Here is a 19,199-nt window from a genome sequence, read left to right as displayed (position 1 = left end):
AGGGCCACTGACTCATCTGACCAGGCAGGACACCTAGCCTCACCATGTAGGTAGCAATCTCGTCAGGTGCATCCCCATCCAGGTCAAACTTGAACGTCACCATCTTGTGGTTGTGTGTCTCCAGCTGGCACTCCACCATCTTGTCACCCGTGTTGCACACCTACAGGACACTCGGGCAGTGAGACCAGGGAGGAGACTGTGCCTAGCCAGCCCTGTCTTGCCGGCCCGTTCTGCCTGGCTACTCACATTCAGGATGGTCAGCCGGGGCCGGCTGGCCCTCTCCTGGCGGGAGCGTGCACGCGTGGACCTGCGGTGATGTTTCCGAGCGGCCTTGCCTTCCAGCTTCCCCCCACCAAATGCACCTTCACAGCTGTCACTCATCTCTCTTCCAGAAGTGACGTCGGAACCTCCATAGCTACGCAAAAACCAAGAACGTTACAGTACCCAAGGGAAGGGCCTGCAAGCCTGCCTCATGTCGGAAACTTGGCTTTTCGGGCAACAGCCAGAAGCTTTACTGTCTGGGTGTGCTCACCTGGAAAACCTAGAGAGTCTAAAGCTGGCCATGCCCAGCAGAGAGACCCCTGAGCCCACTGCCCCTTCTCCCCCTGTAACATCTGTCCTAGGCAGTGTTGGAGTCGTAGAGAACACATGGCCTTTCTGACCCAGGACCTAGGTCCTCTCAGCTCCTGGCCTGAATCAGGCTTATTCGGCTTACAGTAAATGTCAGGATTAAGACACAATCCTCCCCCGTGCCTCAGTTCCCCCATCTGTTCAACAGCAAGGGGAACACGCCAACCAGATGGAGCTGTTGTAGGATTTGAGGAGTTTGCGGAACACCAAGTTTGGTGCTGGCATTACCAGAAGGGTGGGACACATGGTCACCTCCTGTAACCAGTTCCCTCCCCAAATGCAACATTCTCCATGCCTGAGGTGCTGGCAGACCCAGGATGTGGGCTGGACTCTGCCCTGCCCTCCAGGCCTCCCCACGGTCCCCAGACCTGCTGACTCTCTGTCCGCAGCCTCTCCCTTCTAGAAGGTCCTCAGCATTGCAGACCAGCACGAGGACCCAGAATACAACTGGGAGTATCTGACTACCAAATTGCAACAAGCACTGACAAAGACCCCAGAGGAGCTACCTGAAGCTCCACCACATCAGACTTGGAAATGAGTGACATTGTTAGAAGCCCTGACACGTGAGGGAAAAGTGTGCCATTACCTCTCACAGCTCTGAGGGAGGCTTGGCTGCTTGTCCTGCGAGGCCTGCTCCTGAAATAAAACCATGGAAAGTAGGACAGGTCGCATCCATTCCCCCGCGACACAGCCCCATCAGTCTGCTGTCTCCCCACCTCCACAGCCCAGCCCGCCACCCGCTTCCTTCTGACTGCAGCAAGCAAACCACACAGGGTGGCAGGAGTGAGGGTTTTTATGTTAATGCTTGGAGCCAAGCAGATTCCTAAAAGCTGGGGCCACCCCCTTTCCAAACACGCTAACCCACTTTGATCATCCCCATGAGGGAGCACATGGCCCAGGAAGAACTGTCACAGGCCTTCCCATCACCTCCAAAGAAAAGCACTCTGAATCCATGTGTAAAAATCACGGTCTCCAGCTGGATGTGTGATTAAAGAAAGTGTGACATCCAGGGACAGCAGAGGGAGATAAGAACAGCACCCATGGCTGTCCCTGAGCACATGCTTCCACCTTCCCAAGGACATCCCTGACTTCTAGGGCTGAGACCAAAGGCCACGGCACAGGAAGGCAGCCGTGGTGCTGGGATCAGGGTGACGGAATGGGGGCAGAGCCCCGAGGGGAGGGCCACACACCTCCGGGGCCAGCTCCACTGTCAGCTGAACGGCTGGGCAGGGACCAGTGATCCCAGGCCCGCTGGGCAGTGGCAGGTTAGCAGGTGGCAGGAGCGCAGTGGTCTGGACAGGCAAGCTCTGAGCAGCCGCCATCAATGTGGGGGCCAGGGAGCCGGGGAGCTGAGGCAGGAGCTCGGGGGCAGTAGGCGGCAGCACTTCTGGCAGAGGTGGGGAGAGAACGGCAGCAGGCGTGGGCACTGTGGGGACCTGGGTGGTGACGTCCACGGCATATGGAGGCGGGTGGCCAAGCAGGATCTGGGGGCACAGAGGATAGGGATGCAAATTGGGGTGCGGGCCATTGCCTTTCCTGAGGGTCCTGGACCAAAGCAGGCACTTCCACCATCCAGGCAGGTGAGCAGGAAATGCAGACATCCCTCTCCATCCACCCACACCCAACAGACATATCCAGGAATGTCTGTATGCAGATTTAACGAAACAAACAAGAACAGACACTCTCATGTTCCCATCTGTATAAAATCAAACCTAAAACTGCACTTCATCTCTGAACTTCTAGCTGAGTCAGGCTGAGAAGCTGTAAGTATGGCATACACTTAGCACCTATCTGGGCTCCCTGCCACCACCCTACAGGGCCAGGCCACCACGCTACTCCATCCCAGCCTTCTGTCAGGTCAAAACCTGCATTCCAATCCCAGCCATGGCAAGAGGGACTGTGGACCTAGGCCTTCCATGGGGTGACTCAGGAGCTGGACCAGATTCCCTACTGTTCCTTCTTGAAAAGCTCTCGTGGGGGAAGGCTAAGACAGGCAGAAGCCCCGGCCTGAAAGGGCTCCAGTTCTGGGTTGAGGTTGGGAATGGGAATGACCCGCCACTGGGCCTGCTGGTATGAGACCAATAAGACACGTGGTATGTGGGGTAAGATGCAAAAGCCACAGCCTAGCCGAGGAGCCCTCTCTCCTGGACAGACACCCCAGCTGGTGCATTCAGGGGAGTCTCTTCCCTCAGCACAGGGAAGCCTCTGGGCAGCCAGACAAGCTCATCAATAAACTCCAGACCCTCTGCCAGCCGGACCACAGAGAGGCCACCAGGACTGGCCAGTGACCTCTAAGCACCCAGCACCTTCTCCAGCCACTGGCTGAGCCAACAACCCAGTGCCAACAGTGTGCCAGGCCAGCACGTGGCGTAAGGCACGGGCCCAGCAATGACACCACAGACCCCCAGGCCTCCACTCGGCCCTTGGCTTTCCCCAAATGGCCCTGACCCCTGAGTCAGTGTTACTCCAAGTAACAGACCAGGGAGGTGCTTGCTCAGTCAGGGCACTGGACTGATGCACCTCCTCACACTGGTTTTCTAACAGACACCAGCCTATTGGTCAATGAAAATCATCCCTTCCTTCTCCAAGTACAAATCCCTTCTAGAAATCAGGGAGAAACATCCAGGAGAATCTGTGCATACTTAACGGCATAGTGCCTTATTCTAGAATGGATTCAGTACAAAATGAGCTAGGGGGACACCTGGCCCCTTAGCACACTCTCAGGATGAATCTTCATGACAAAATCAAAAGGGCAGGAGCCTGAGCTCAAACGGCAAAGGACATGCCCAACAGGCACAAAGCTGTTGAGGTTTAGAGCCAGGTTGGGGCCAAGTGGGAGGGCGCCCGGATAAGAGGCCCTAAGGTGGGAGGACTCCCAAGTAAGAGGCTCCCTAGGTGGGGGGATGCCCAGGTTAGAGCCTCCCCAAGGTGAGAGCCCCCTACAAGGTGACAGCCCCACGCCAGCTCCTCTCCTCATATGAGGGTGGATAACTGCTCTGGAGTTCCAAAACATGCATGGGCTGCACAGGTGTGTGGAGCCACGGGGAGGTCCACCCAGCTAGCAGGGTACGTGTCCCTGTATCCCTTCACTGTCAGCCCAACAAGCTGCCCATGGTCCCTACCTGATTCTGAGACATCATCCTTGTTTGCCATAACTGCCTTGGAACCAGTAACCCATGTACACCCGGCACTGCCCAGTCCACAACCAACAGACCCCGTCAGAACCCCATTTGCCTCATTTCCCAGTTGCTGAGATGAGGGTTACCCGCCTACTTTACTTTGACAGGCAATAAGACAGGCAGTGTGAGCCTCTCCAGCGCCCATGGAGCAGCTGACACAGCTGCACCGAGACTGCCAACCCTATCCAGGTGAAGGCAGGTGCCACAATGCCCAGTGGCCAGGGGCCAGGAGCCCCTCACCACAAGCAGCTGCTACTGTCACTTGGGAAGGAACCAACAGTGGAGCTTCTAGCCACCCCAATCCCCAAGGCTCCTAACACGTGCTGGGAAGTGAGAGGAGGCAGTAGACACCCCACATGCTGGATGAGACGCTGCAGTCATGGGACAGCGCTGCCTGCTTGTCCATTCCCACTCTGCTACTGGGGTCAAGGTGCTGAGAAGGAGCAGAGGTCCATGAACCCCTTGTGTGCTAAGGGGTCTCCCAGCGCCTAGAGGGTGGGCCCTGGACAGCAGGTGGGTTACCTGACTCCCAGCACTGGCGGCCGGAGCAGCCTGCTCGGCAAGGCGCGCAACACTTGGCTTGTGGGGTTGTGGCAGCATGGGGGGTGCCGGGTGGTGGGGGGCAGCCCGCACAGTCTGCGCTGCATGGAGGGGAGAAGGCGGGACGTCGCTGGGCACCATCTGTGGAAAGGCCGCCGGGTACACGGGCTGGGCAGGGAGCTGGGCCACGGTGGGGTGAATGGACAGGGCAGCCACGCCCTGCGGAGCCACAGCCAGCAGAGGGACGCCAGTAGCAGTGGCCGCCACGTTTGGCACGATGGTCCGGCATGGCACGGCCAGTGGTGCCCCAGGAGGGTGGGGCAGCTTGACTGTCTGCAGAGGCAGGGCCGGTGACGTGGGCAGGGGAGCAGTGGTGGCACTGAGTGGGAGGCTTGGCAAGATGACACCCGGAGAGAAATACTGAGAGGGGGGAGGCACGGCGGGCCCACTGGTGGCTGGCAGGTCAGGAAGGGCTGCAGGGAGGCTGTCGACTGTGGCCAGTGGAGTGATGGGGGGGACAACAGGAAGTGGAGGCATCTGAAAGAGAACAAGCATGTCAGCCCTACCAAGACTTGGTCCTGCCTGCAGCACATCTGCACTGGGTGACAGGGTCCACATCACCCACAGTTTCTGCCCCTAACACACTTTTGTGTAGCTTCTATGGAAGGGAACAAAAACAAACCCAATTTAAATGGAACCAAGTGTATGACACCATCAAACAGAAGGAAAGGCAGGAGGCCTCAGAAGGGTGTGGGGTGCAGACATGACCTTCAAGACAGCCCCGCCTTCAGCACCACCTCAAAGGGGTTCAGGCTGGGCCACTCTGAGGCTACTACTAGGTGACTGCAAGGACATCAGGGGTCATAACAGTGACCATCAGATTCACAGCTTTAACATGTTCTCATTCAGAAAGACCAGGACTGCCAGAGCTACCGGACTGGCCCCAAACATCTGAAATTACTTTGCCTGATTCCCTCCAATCTGTATAAATTCACACTGAGACCAAATTCTTCAGCAGGTTATCTCAAGAAAAGCATATCTTCCCGCCCCTCCTTGCTGGCCGAATGCCCCTGTGCCATGCATCCTGGGAGAAAGCAGCATCTCACAACAGCAGAGCTCTGGAACCTTCAGTGTCTGCTCTTCCATCCTGGAGACGTCTCGTGGATTTAGCACTTCAAACATTTCAGCAGATTCTCTTACAGTTCTCTCTAAAATAAAGCCTTTCTGGTTGCGGGCACATGAGCATTGCATAATATGTGCCTTTGTGTAATTATAAGACAGCGAAAATATGCAAATTGACCTTTGTGTATTTGAAAAGCAACTAAATACCCCGACCACCGGGAGCAAGGTGGTGGGTTAACTAGATGCTGAAAGTGACTCCAATGCCGGAGTGATGAGGACAAGGCTGGTGACAGGCAACTGCTGACATGAAAGAACCTTCTGGGTGGTGCCTATAAACCACAGGAACACTCACATCTTCCCCCATGAGACAGCACTTCCCATCCTAGCTCTGCCAACACACTGTAATGGGATCCATGAAATGAAAGCCGTCCCGTGATCAAGGTTCACTGGAAACATGCATGACCACTGACAGCATTAGCCTGAGTGACAGCACCCAAGCATCAGCCACGTGCTATCAAGTGATACTGGTCACGTGATGCTCCCCCGAAGACGGGCATCAGAAGTCACTTTTACAGTCAAGTCTTCTTTGTAGTTGGCAAGCTGCTCAGCTGTCCCCTGGACTCCCAAGAATCTATAGTCAGCACAGTCTCGAGTAGCTCCGCGGAGGACAGGGACTATAGCTATGTGCTCACAGCCCCATCCTGGCTTCTCTGGTCTGACTCTGGACTAAACCTTTCCCCATCCTAGATGCATCTGGGGCAGAAGTCAAAGGCAGGAGAGCATGGCAGCCCAGCCGCCCTGTCATCAGGAAGTGTTTCTCTCTTGAGGGACCCATGTGCCCTGAGGACAAGGAACAGCCAACCAGACTGAGCGAGAAGGTGAGGCTGGAGGGCAGGGGACAGAGAGGTACCTGCGGAGGGACTTGAGCAAGTGGCTGCAGGGGCGCCGGAGGCATCTGGAGGGGCTTCAGCTGAGCAGGGGCCACCACCTGGGAGGCTGGAGCCAGGTATGGAGGCAGGTTGGGGGGCACCGGCTGGAGAGGGCCCACAGGCTGTGGGGCCAGGACCTGTGGCAGGGGTACCGGCTGGGTCAGGTGAGGAGGCTAGAAAGAGAGAGGGGCTTCTCTTAGACCAGTGCCCTCCTGAGATACACCTATGTACTTAGACACAACAGAAAAAATCAACTCACACACATGCACACATACACATACCCACACACATATTCAAACACCCAGCCCGGAGCCCGGGACACACAGATCTGGGAGGACCATTGTGTGCAACTGGGGCCTTCTGAGTGCTGCGGAACCCTGAACTCCACAGACACAAGACACCCACCCCCACTCCCATCTACACCCTGGGCCCTGGGGAACTGCAGAGAAGGCGTATAGGGGGCCTGGACCTGCCAGGAGGCTCACAGACACTGGGCTCAGGCCAGCCAATACGGACGGGCAGGGCCTGGGGAGACCCAGGCACCCATGGTACCCATAAAGAGGGGCACCCAGCACTCACCTGGTGGGCGGGGGGTGTGGGCTGGCCTGGGCCCGGCGGCACAGGGGCACTGGGCGGCGGCAGCCCAGGGGCGAAGCTCATGGCCGGCTCTGGGAAAGGCTGCTGTGGGAGCAGAGGGCGGGCGGGGGGCGGGATGGAGGCCACCGACAGGCCAGGCTGCAAAAAGCACCCAGAGCCACACTCAGGAGCTGTCCTAAGGAGCCCTGCCAAGCACACACTCACCATCTTCAGGGGCCCATCTCTCACTCCCCGTGCCTGCCATCCTGCCAGGGACACTTTCCGAGGAACATGATTCAGCAGAAGCAAGGTGTGGGGGTCCCTAAACCAAGAACAGCCACACCTCCCAACCAGGGAATGTCCTAGAACTTCAGCTCCACAGAATATCATGCTGTGAGAAAAGATCATTAAAAGAGATTTGTAGAACCTTGGAAAATGCTTGTTATGACATTAAATGAGGGAAAGATAAAAAGGCATACGTGTCTTGTTTATAGGACTATATAAAATGTGTACGTGTGGATATATTCACAAACAGAATGTGGAAACGTGGGAATAAAACGTGGGACAGAGCTGAAGAGAGGGGTGCCCTGAAGAGCTGCGAGTCTCCCATGACTCACCCATCAGGAAAGAAACAAGGCCACAGACGTGAGCCCTCACTGCCAAGCACAGCATAGACATGGACTAGGAAAGAGTCAGAAATCTGAGTATTGGATGTTTGATGCTATTAAGAACAGCTGCTAACTTGTTCATTTTTAGGTGCAATAATGGTACTGGGTTTTGTTTTCAGAGTCTTGATCCTGAAGAGATATAGACTGAAATATCTTGGGGCAAAACATCTTTCTGTCTAGGACTTACTTCAAAATACTGGGGATGCAAGAAGCAGGTGAGAGCTATGGAAAAAAACACAGAGACTTCTGAAGCTGAGAGCACATCGACATCAGAAAGTTCTCTCACTTGTTTTCTAGATGAAACACGTGACCATAATTTCCAAAACCATTATCACTCACTTCATCTTCTGCAGTAAACGCTTTATGAAAAGCAGCATGGGGTAGAATGGAACCTTTCCTTTGCATTCACTTGAAGCCACAGGGGAGAATGAGTCACCTGTGCACATGTTCCTAGAGCCACAATCCCTAGCCCCGCGGGAGTCAGGAGCTCAGGCAGCCTGGAGGCCTCAGAGGAGCACCTTGTACTCCTAACTCCACCATCTGTGCCACTTCTTCCCTGGGTCCCAGGGGCAAATCACCATGGCAACCCTCCCCAGGAGCCCTCAGTGCACCCTGGGGACCCCTTCTGTCCAAGGTGTTTTTGCATAAATAGGCAAAAGATGGGAGAGAACACTCCAGCCAATTTTGGGTGCATCCTGGCCAGGCCCTCGACCTACCTGTGCTCGGGCATCCTGGCCTGTGAGCCAAAACTAGGACAGGGGCAGTGCTGCAGGGACCTGGGTGGAGAGCACACTGTGTGGCGAGGGAAAGTATGACCCTGCCCTAGAGGGGATGAGGGCCGGTGGAAGGTTCTGGCTCAGCCCTAGCATGGGTGACCTAAAGCCAAGAACCACTGCTCTGAGAAGCTGGTGGCCTTCTCATAAATGAACTCTTCCTGCTCTAAAGTCATATTTCACTTAATTTTGTGAAACAAGTCAAACTGCAAGTGCAAACTGCAAATGAATACTGGGTTCCAGTCAGCAGAGGCAAACACTTCAACTGCTTTTCCAAAGGGACTTTCTGAGCCTGGGCAGTCTGGAGGGGAGGGAAGAGAGACAGAGGTGGCCAGAAAGGCTGGGGCCCAGCACTCAGGCAGCCCCAAAAAGCAGCCACAGTGTGAGAGTGCATGATTGAAAGCACACGCGGGAGCGTGGAGTGAGAGCACATGTGAGAGCATGTTGGGAGCCGCTGTAACACGAGGCAGGAGACGCTCTTCGGGCAGGGGCACTGGCCCTGACCACTTCTGGGCCTGAGGGGCGTCTAAATCTCTCTCTGGACCCCTCTCCACAGCCTGGCTCAAGGGCAACTTCTCTGCAACTGACCATTTGGGACTGGGAAGCAAGCAATTGTTTTGCTTTCTTTAACATTAAAAAAAATCAAAATCAAAAAACAAATGCTAAATGTGACCCCCTCATCTAGCAATTTCAATCTCATCTAACAAATTATTCCACAGGCATAGGCATGAGGCCCTTTCAATCCTACTTTTCAAACATCACTGAAAACGCTTCCCATGATTTGGTCGTTTCCATACCTCTAACTTTTAATGGCTGCATAATATGTGGTGGTGGTGGAGAAACGCCAGGAGATACTTAACACTCCCTCAGTGAAGCTAGACACTGAGACAAAATCAAAGGTTTCATTACTATAAATGATGCTTTTCTGTCACCTTTGCAACAGTCAGAAGTAACTTTTCAGGCCCAGCGTCAGTCACAGGGCGGGACCTTGCCAGGTTTATCACAGCTTTGCAAGCACTGGGTGTCACTGGGCTCTGTTTCCAGTATTTTCTCATCTGGCAGGTCTTTCAGGGTACACCATAGGCTGCTCCAGCCTGCAGCCCTGCAGTTACTGGCAAGGATGGACCTCCCATGGGCCTGCTTTTGCATGGCTGGGAACTGACAACAGGCCAGCACAGACTGGATGGACCATCACAGACTCTAGGCCATGTGGACAGGAACTCTGGCCAGAAGGGGTGGGCTGACTCACCACGGCAGGCTGCTGGTAGGCCCCCAGTGAGGGCAGGCTATGTGGCAGGATAGGCCCGTCACTCACGCTCACGGGGGGGCTGCACACACACTGGGCGGGGGGCTGCACTCCATCTGCCAGCGAGCCCAGCACAACGCTCTGCTGGCTGCTCTGCGAGTCCGAATACACCGTGGAGCCCTGGCCACTGTCAAACGTGCTGTCCGCTGGGGAAGGAGGACAAAAGCACAGCTCAAAGCGGGCACCCCCAAACATCACCCCCACAGCATTCCAACAAGTCTCAGGGAACGCAAACATGGGACAGCTTGTCCTTGTGTTTTCTTCTGTAAAACAAAGACTTGGTTACATTTCCAGATCACATACATAATAAATGTGTGCCATTTTAAACAATCAACTAAAGAACGGTACAGGGGGCTGTAATTGTACCACCCAGAAATGGCCCTGGCAGCCTGCCCACACACGGCCTGACATCTGTTGGTGCTCACCATGGGCCACCATGGATCCCAGGTGGGTACCTTGCACCATCCTCTAGGCAGGACGACTTCCACCGGCTTACAGATAGGGACCTCATCTGGCACCTGACCTGGCCTTGAAAGTGAGCTCTTTCAGCTCTTCAAAGGCACCAGATGGAATGTCCAAGTTAGGAAAAGCTACAGTCATGCAGAGGAAAAAATTACCACCTGAGTTTTATAGTGGGGGAGGGAGGTCTTAGGACCCTGACCACCTCCACTCACCACAGCAAAGATCCTGAAGTAGGAAGACCTGGGTCCAAATCTAGCCCCTCACTTCACAGGCCCAGGTGTAACGTGGTTGGAAAATGGGGCGGACGAGGTCCCTGCCCCACAGAGAGGCCATAAGAGGGGGACCCGGAGATTCCACGGCCCAAGGCAGCCCCGCAAGAGGCCGGCCTCACCCAAGGTCAGCCCAGATTGGCCCATCAAACCCAGCCTGGGTGGAAGGAGCTGCCTGCACATGGGGGCACAGACAGGACTTCCATGGCCCACAGGCTGGTCTCACCAAGCCTAGGAAGACACCTGGGAAGACAGGGCGCCTGCATGGTCATGCCAGGCAAGAGTGAAAAGCAAAAACCTGTTTGAAGTGGCACTTTTGTTTTACTGCCTCCAGATTCCAAAAGCTACCTAAATATTAGGATTTGTCACCTATGAACACCAAGCTATTTCTGTGGGGCGCCTTTCAGGGTTGGCATCGTGTCCATTTGTAATTTAAACAAATCCAGTAAAAGAGGACTCTTGTTGGCTTTGCAACAAAGTAATTTTTCCCAAGAGCTGATCAGAACTTATTTTGACCCAGGAAGACTTAAGAATGGTGAGGTTTGATTGTGCAAAACCAATTTAACAAGTGGCTCTGAGTTTTGATGAGGTGGCTAGTAGTCATTGCTAGTTAGAGAGAGACAGAGACAGAGAGCATGTGCACATGAGAGACACAGTGTGGGCACATGAGACAGAGACAGAGAGATGAGTGCCTGAGACAGAGAGAGTATACAGACCAATTTCAAGTAGAGTGACACTAACCATATATGTGACATTTTATATTTTTAAAGTGAACGTGTTTATTTGTATAATAAAAATTATTTTAAACAATCACTTTTAACCTATTGACAAATTGTGTTCTCACAGTCACTGGTGCTGGCCCAAGCTTGAGCCTGATCTGGTTAGCTGGTGGGCAGCTAACAGAAAACATAGTGGGGAGTCAAAACATATGATATTTGCTGTACCTTCCAATATATGAAAGTGTGTGTGTGCCCATCTTGTTACCTAAGACCAGGTCCCCTCCAGTGACGTGTGTGCTGCTTGAGTCTATATTAGTTCATCTCTATGATGCACAGTGTGGTCCAGCCGGCCCTAGGCACTGCGGCCAGAGGGATGGCTGAGCACAGGCTTTCTGTTCTGACCCACGGCAAGGTGCAGAAGAGCATGTGCAGGGTGCTGTGGGTTACAGATTAGAGGGAGACACAGGGGTGCCCACGTGTGTGCATGTGTGCCCATGTGCCTGTGCACATGCACTTGTGTGGGTATGTTCTATGTGCACACATGTATGTGTGCATATGCGTGTTGAGCGTTGTGTGGTAGACTGCAGGTATAGGTTACGTCTAGAAGTTATTATCTCTGGAAGTTAAAGTTAAAAGACGTAAAACATCAGTGACCTGCAGGGAGGAAAATTAACTGGCTTTTGCTGTATACCCTCTTGGATTTTCTGAATTTTATACAATGTGACTAAATATAGTCTACTTTAGAGAAATTACGATAAATAGGTAAAAATGTTTTTGAGAAGTATGGCCACTACATGAAGCACACTCATTCTTAGTCAGGAAGGGGATCTGTTTGCAGACAGAACGCCCACCCTAAACTCATCTGTTGATTCACATCTATGCAACGGGTCGAGCCTGTGTCACAACATCTTACCACAGCAGAGCACTTTCTAGGTCACAGACTGTTATCTCTTCAAAGTTCAACAAAAGGAGATTTCTTAATTCCTGTCCTAGAAATTGTTCAACCAAAAATTATGTTTTCAAAGTGTGTAGTGGTATGTCAGGTGTGGAAAGCCTTTTCCTACAAAAAATTTATGCTCTTGAATTAATTTTTCGGTTTATCAGAAAATGGAGTGATGATGTAGCGATTCTATTCTCCAAAGCAAACTTGAGCAGGTAGAAGAGAAGTAAACAGTAGGCAACCTATCTCAAAGTGATGGCCAGCCAGCCGATGGTTTGAATTCAGACAGCCTACTTTGAAGAATGTTTAGCTATTTTACTGATAAAGAAAGGATGTAACTATTAAATAGATTAAACAGACTATTTTGGTCTTTCCACACAAACAACCTGAAATAGTGGCTTGGGCAGGTGGCTCAGCTCTCCATGCTTATTCACAGAACAGACAGAAAAGGCTACATCCCCCATCCTCAGCTCATGGCTGAATTTTTAGGATACTGAGGATTTCCACTTAGACATGGAGAAGACACAGGATTCTCCATTCCAGTGGTCTGAGATGAAGCCAGGTACAAAGTGACTCCCACCAAGCCATCGGTGACACTCTCTGGGAAACACACTAAAGGTCTCAAAGGTTCAGTACCAGAAGGGAGATAACCTTGGGGACAGATAATCCAAGCGGCAAAAGTCACAACCAAGACCATGGCATGACTAGAGGCTGCAGCCACTGGCAGCCCCAGGACCACAGCGTGTGGCCCAGACGCCTCCACTGGTCAGTGACTCCAGGGCTGAGGTCCAGCCCTCAGGTTCCCTGTGAGGCTGGGACTGATATCCTCCAGATGGGATAAGTAGCTGAACTAAACAAGCTCCATCCCTGCTGGCTCGGGGGCCACAGGAGGTTCTGGGTCTCCCTGGATATTTGTCCCCTACCTGTCCTGAGAAGCTGGACTTCAGGGAGCCTTAAACCCCTCTGGGAACAGATCTCTTCGCAATGTGGGGATGCTTCCACTGCCCTCCCTGGAAGAATATTTGCCCACACCAATCATTCATACCCACGGGGTGGGCTACGGGGAGGGCGGCAGGGCAGGGGGGCCCTGGGGAGGGCAGCACTCACAGGCCAGGGAGGTGGCGCTGGCCGGCAGCGCAGGGGTGAGGAGGTGCTGGTCGGCCTCGGGCTCCTCCAGCTCTGGCGGCCCAGCCTGAGAGTGGTAGGTCACCTGGACCTGCAGGGGTGTGGGTGGGCCCCTGGCCTTGTCAGGGCTGCCGGGGTCCCGCTGCTCCTGGGGCTGCAGCGCTGGCCAGATCCTCTTCCGCCGCCACTGGATCAATGCCACGCGGTCACGGATGGACTTGGCCACAATCTTCACATCGCTCTCATGGAAAAATCCTGACTCAATCTGCAAAGGAAATCACCGTGTCATTACTGGGATCAGCCCCACCCACATGCCCCACTACCAGGCAACCCTGCCGTATGCACCGCCACCTCCTGCTTGTGGGGTCTCTGCCCAAAGTCCCCTCCTCGGGTCCCTCACCCCCATTACCAAGCTCTTTCCTCTCATGGACACTGTCGTCATCCCGTAAGTAACTATCCTCCCGCCATCGACTGTAGATCCACAGGGAGAGTGACCATCTAAACCTACACTGACCCGGTTCCTGGGTCAGCGACAACACAGCAGATGCTCGTAACCATGGGCTGGATGTGTGAGGGGAAAGGGAAAATCCTAATCTGCCTCTGGCAGGGCCAAAACTCAGAGTAGCCCCTCACTGGCTGGGCCCCAGGGCTTTCATGGAGCCCCTTGCTCAGGCTGGCCGAGGGCGGGAAAGAGGTCCTGGCTGCATCTGTGTGCTCAGGGACAGGGACAAGTAGCCTCAACCAGTCCTCAGTGCTGTCTTGGACATTCTCTGAGAAGTCACAGAGGCTGGGGGAAGGAGGCACATTTAGTAACAAGAGACCAGGACGGTGTGTACCCATGCCTAGCAAAATTCTGAACCCAATTCTCCCAATGGAGCATTTGAGAGCATCTGTAAATGAATCAAGGATCTCCAGGAAACATCAGAGTGCTCTCTGAGAATATTTATGGCAAAACCACAAAACAGCGGAAGCCAGGCTCCTCACCGTCACTGTGGGATTCCCCATGTGAAACAGGAGAAGACCTGAGAACAAACCTTGTGGCGCTGGAATCATGTGAACTCACGGTTTTCAAAGTACAACACACATAAATATGCCAGATGTAGATGTGAGTGTGTACATTTATGGTGTAGCATGTGCTTCTGAACTGAGTGGGCCCAGGGCAACGACCGGAGCTTGGCCGCTGTGAGACCAGGTTCAGGCTTGCAGGGAAAGGGTCAGGGGACCTGGACATCTCACTATGCCTGAAATCAAGGACATGCTCAGAAAATGACAGACATGCAGGACGACATGGAAGCTAGCACCCAGGACCTCCCACTGGCTGAATCTGGGGCATTCTGAGCACCAAAATAAACAGTGATGTCATGATGGTTTGAAGGACGTGTCCACAAATGAACACAGGAGAAATGAAAGTGATCTGTGGTGGCAGAAGTGATGGGTTTGCTGCCAGCGTGAGGTTACACAAAGGGGGGCCACATACATGCAGTCTCTGTCTCTCTGCCTCTCAGTCTATCTCTCAGCCTCTGTCTCTCTGTGTGTCTCCCTCTGTCTCTGTCTCTGTATCTCTCTGTCTCTCCCTCTGTCTCTATCTCTCTGTCTCTCCCTCTGTGTCTCTGTCTCTCTCTCTCCTGTGGATCACCTGCTCCCATGAAGCCATGTCATGAGCTGCCCTTTGAATGTCCCACCTGGCTGGGAACTGAGTGTCCCGCCACCAGTCAGGTGAGCAAGCACAGATACAAACCCTCGGCCCCAGTCAGCCCTGGCAGACACCCTGGCTACACCTCATGAGGGGCCCTGAGCCAGAAGCACCTGCTAAGCTACTCCCGGATGCCTGACCTCGGAGACTGCGTAAGACCATAAGTGTGTACAGGCCTGTGTTTGGGGTAATTTGTTGTCAGCGATAGGTAACTCACCAATGGAGCATACAACCTACTGAATAAAAGAGAAACTGTGAGTGCACACAGATATAAATAAACGGCAAGCCTGGTGAAAATGGAATATTTACGTAGTTTCAAGGTACCTCCTCACAAAATAGTTATTAATTTTAACTGCACATGGAGACCCCTGGCAGAAACCCTCAACCACGTGATCTCAGGGAGTGTCCTCGGTGGGCTGACCGTGGTGAGCGACCCTGATCTGCGCTCTTGCCATGAAGGCATCACTGGACAACTCGGACCCTGGGTGGGGCTGGGCTGCTCTCCCAGTTCTGACAGCCGAGGCGGCTGTTAGGAAAGTCCCTGTCTGTGGGAAACAGACATGGGTCTGGCCAAAAGAAGTCACCTTGAACAGTTCTGTTCCACATTTGCAACTTTTCTATAAGTTTGTGATTATTTTAAAAGACTCATTTCAGAAGACAACTCCATTTGACACAATGAACTGTGCTGAAATCCTGCAGACATCCACCCTGAGGCCCCCGCCAGGCTCAGCCCAGGACGGGGAGGTGTGAGCAGGGCTGGGCACGTGGCCAGGACTTGCTGAAGAAGCCGAGCCAGGGTTCAGCACCCACCATCAGTGGCCACCCCCACGTGGCTGACCTGACCAGAGGCCGCTGGAAAGAAAGCATCCCACAGACACGCTTGCCTGCCATTTCTATTTTCTGCCCATGACCCATTTTCCCTTCCATCTCCATTTTCACAGTCACCCCCCAGTGATCCTCTCCAAGGTGTTTCTTCTATTTTTTCCCAAACAGCAGAGAATTTGGCCACACTGGAACATCCTATTATCTGGAGGCTGTGTAGGCAGAAGGGCTGGCACCACAAACACGAGAATCCCTGGGCTAGGCTACAAGTTCCCTCCCCTCCCACCCTGGGGGTCTACAAGAGGGGTCACTTCCAGATTAAAGCCAGCCCAGGTCCCCAAAGAGCCCACCCTTCTCTGAGCCCTGGGGGCATCTTTGTTCTGATCCACATTCACACAGGCCTCCCCAATGCATCCCCCACCCACCACCGGCACCCTCCCCACGCCCCCTGCAGGACCTGCTGGGGGGAGATAGTAGAGGGAGAAGAGAAAGCTATCCCATCGGCCTGCCTCCCACCCCCAGGTAGCCTCAGGAAGGCAGCCTCATCATCTTCAACACTCAACACTCAATAATCTCAGGTGTTAACAACAGGGCAGCCCAGACCAGGCGCCAAGTCCTAGAACTGGCAGTGCAGTGACACCCCTATGCTTTCAAAGCACTTCCTTTATAAGGTTACCATCTGTTTATGATAACCAACACTGGTGTTTCATTCGTAGTCATCTCCTCTTTAAATTACTTTATGTTTTGAAGAAGTGTGTGTGTTGAGTTGAAGCTATCAGCAAGTGAACACCCAGCTGAGCAACCTGGGAGTTGTGAGCTCTGAAACTCTGCCCAGCTTGGGCTTCTTCGGGGTCCTAACACCTGGCCCAGGGACAGCCCAGGAGAGGCCCAGGCAGCTGCCATCAGGACCCCAGGGAGAAGGAGAGCCCCAGACCCCAGAGTTGGCTCTGGTATTTACAGATGGGTGGGAAGGGGAGGGGAGTGGAGGGAAAGTTAGACCCTAGCCAACGGCTGCAGGACCAGCACTGACCTGCAAGGACCAGCCAGGAGCCAGGTCTAGCCAGGGTTCAGGAGCAGCGGCCAGTAACAACCAGGGCACTCACACAGGTGGAAGACCCCGCTGTGTGAATGCGGTCACTTGCATCACAGGCACTCCAGGGCTCTGGGCTCATTCTGTTTCTTAAGCAGAGTGTTGGGTATGTGTTGTTTTTTTATTATTCCTTAACTGAACACAGTGATGCACCTTCTTCTGCAAGAATGGCATACAGCACAGAGGATGTTCCCCATGAAAAGGCACTTTTAAAGGAGAGAGAGGAGAGGGAAGGGGGAGGCGCCGGGCCCAGGGCCTGCACTGTGAACTCTTGGAGACACCTCCCACCCGTGAGTCCAGTCAGGTGCCAGGGACTTGGTGAGGACCGGGCCGTGGCTACAGGCACAGGCGTGTACGCAAGGACCTGGGGGCCGGGCAGCATCTGTGCTGCGGCCAGGGGCCAAGGTATTTTCTATGTTGAGGCAGAGAAGGGATGAGTCCTCTCGGGAGGGTGGGCAGGTCCTGGGAAGGGGCCCAGGCCACGTTTGGGCACCACTGTCTTATAACTGAAGAGTGTCTGGAACAGAACCAAGAACAGAGCTGGAGCTGGAGGAGGTACCTGGTCCAGCTGAGATGCAGATGGCACCGGTTGTCTGGGTCCCAGGTGCCTCCAGGACATGTCACCATGTGGAAACTGTGTGCCCTGTCATTCTCATGCCATCGCTATGCAATGCTCATGGGGGAACGAGAACACTGCTCGCCACCTGTGCTTCCTGAGGTGCCTGCACCTCGACAGACACACCCCCTCAAGGCTTTCCAGGGACCCACCTCATCTCCATGCAGGCCTAGCCAACCCCCCGAGGCCTCCCTCTGCTCCTCCTGCCACCGGGACACCTGGAGCTGCTAGCCAGGTACCCCCAGTCCCCGCGGTCCCTCCAGGACACTCTCCATATGCAACCCACCTTCCTGAACCTCAGCTCACAGGATACCAGCCTGCACACCACCTTGATCGTTACTTATGTTTGTGCTTTAAACTTCAGCGGAAAGCATGGAGAGACCACAGTGTCGCAGTATGGAGAAGCAGAAGTCCTGAATTATAGGACTGATGGGCTGGTAATTCTCTCTTTTTATTTTTTTTTTTATTTTTTTAATGTGGAATCTAAAAAAATAATACAAATGAATCTATATACAAAACAGAAATAGACTCACAGACATAGGTTACCAAAGGGGGAAGGGAGGGGGAGGGACAAATTAGGACTATGGGATTAACAAATACAAACTACTATACTAAAATAGATAAGCTGGTAATCATCTTAATGCAACTCTCAACAAATATGTAGCAATTCAACAGCGCGCACTATGCAAGGTCATAGAAAGATCCTCCCAGAAGCACGGAGCTAAACGATACTGTTAAATCCGATTACAGCAGAGGTGTCTGTTTCTAGGCCCAGGAATGTGACCAGCAGCTGAGGAGTCCTGACATGGGCTCTGTGCCATTAGCAGGGCGTCACACCTACCACACACGCCATCAGGGGCACAGGCTGCTGTTCAGTGGAAGGCAGGGTCCTGACTGGCCGTGCACCTCCCACTCCTGTCTTGCCCTAACCTGCTGCAACCACCTAAACCAAGTTCCATGGACCCCTCACCTGACACAGGCCCAGTCTCCTGAGTTCCCCTTGGTCCGTGGCTCCCACACCTTACATGGCATGGCCAGCCTCAATTTCCTCAGCAGAGCCTCACTGAGCAGTAGTCAGCACAGCCTGGCCCCACAGATACGCTCCCCACAGGGGCCTGTGCAGGCAGCCTCCCCTCCACCTCCTGTAGCCCACCTTCCAGGGCCATGCTGGGGTCTTTCCCTATCAAATTAACAGTGGCATTTTTCACAGAACTAGAACAAAATAATTTAAAATATTTTATGTAACCACGAAAGACCCCGAATAGCCAAAATAATCTTGAAAAAGGAGAACAGAGCTGGAGGAATCATGCTCCCTGACTTCAGACTATACTACAAAGCCACAGTAATCAAAACAGTATGGTACTGGCACAAAAACAGACACATAGATCAATGGAACTGGAAAGAAAGACCAGAAATAGACCCATACACTTATGGTCAATTAATCTACCGCAAAGGAGGCAAGTATATACATTTGAGAAAAGACAGTTTCTTCAATAATTGGTGCTGGGAAAACTGGACAGCTACATGTGAAAGAATGAAATTAGAACATTCTCTAACATCGTATAAAAAAATAAACTCAAAATGGATTAAAGACCTCAATGCAAGACTAGATATTATCAAACTCCTAGAGGAAAACATAGGCAGAACACTCTTTGACATAAATCACAGCAATATTTTTTTGGATTTGTCTCCTAGAGTAATGGAAATAAAATCAAAAATAAACAAATGGAACCTAATTAA

The 19,199-nt window shown here is 53.1% G+C and overlaps 1 protein-coding gene across 11 annotated transcripts in view; it reads right to left on the bottom strand.

Annotated features, from left to right (window-relative positions):
- The window catches only part of WNK2 (WNK lysine deficient protein kinase 2), a 148,677-nt gene that overhangs the window by 75,726 nt on the left and 53,752 nt on the right, over nucleotides 1–19,199 (bottom strand). For 10 of the 11 annotated variants that reach the window (XM_068551857.1, XM_068551860.1, XM_068551861.1 and 7 more), the window contains 9 exons: nucleotides 13,221–13,503; nucleotides 9,667–9,869; nucleotides 6,980–7,135; nucleotides 6,382–6,573; nucleotides 4,332–4,886; nucleotides 1,821–2,114; nucleotides 1,217–1,266; nucleotides 247–415; nucleotides 44–160 (listed from right to left, as the gene is read on the bottom strand). In XM_068551857.1, coding sequence (XP_068407958.1) covers nucleotides 44–160; nucleotides 247–415; nucleotides 1,217–1,266; nucleotides 1,821–2,114; nucleotides 4,332–4,886; nucleotides 6,382–6,573; nucleotides 6,980–7,135; nucleotides 9,667–9,869; nucleotides 13,221–13,503 — 2,019 coding nt within the window. The remainder of the gene's footprint in view (nucleotides 1–43; nucleotides 161–246; nucleotides 416–1,216; nucleotides 1,267–1,820; nucleotides 2,115–4,331; nucleotides 4,887–6,381; nucleotides 6,574–6,979; nucleotides 7,136–9,666; nucleotides 9,870–13,220; nucleotides 13,504–19,199) is intronic. The other variant, XM_068551864.1, reaches the window with a different exon arrangement.

This window comes from Eschrichtius robustus, chromosome 10 (assembly GCF_028021215.1).
Source record: "Eschrichtius robustus isolate mEscRob2 chromosome 10, mEscRob2.pri, whole genome shotgun sequence".
In the NCBI taxonomy this organism is placed as follows: domain Eukaryota; kingdom Metazoa; phylum Chordata; class Mammalia; order Artiodactyla; family Eschrichtiidae; genus Eschrichtius; species Eschrichtius robustus.
The sequence above is the reverse complement of the archived record's forward strand: the minus strand, read 5'-3'. Positions and strand labels throughout refer to the sequence as shown.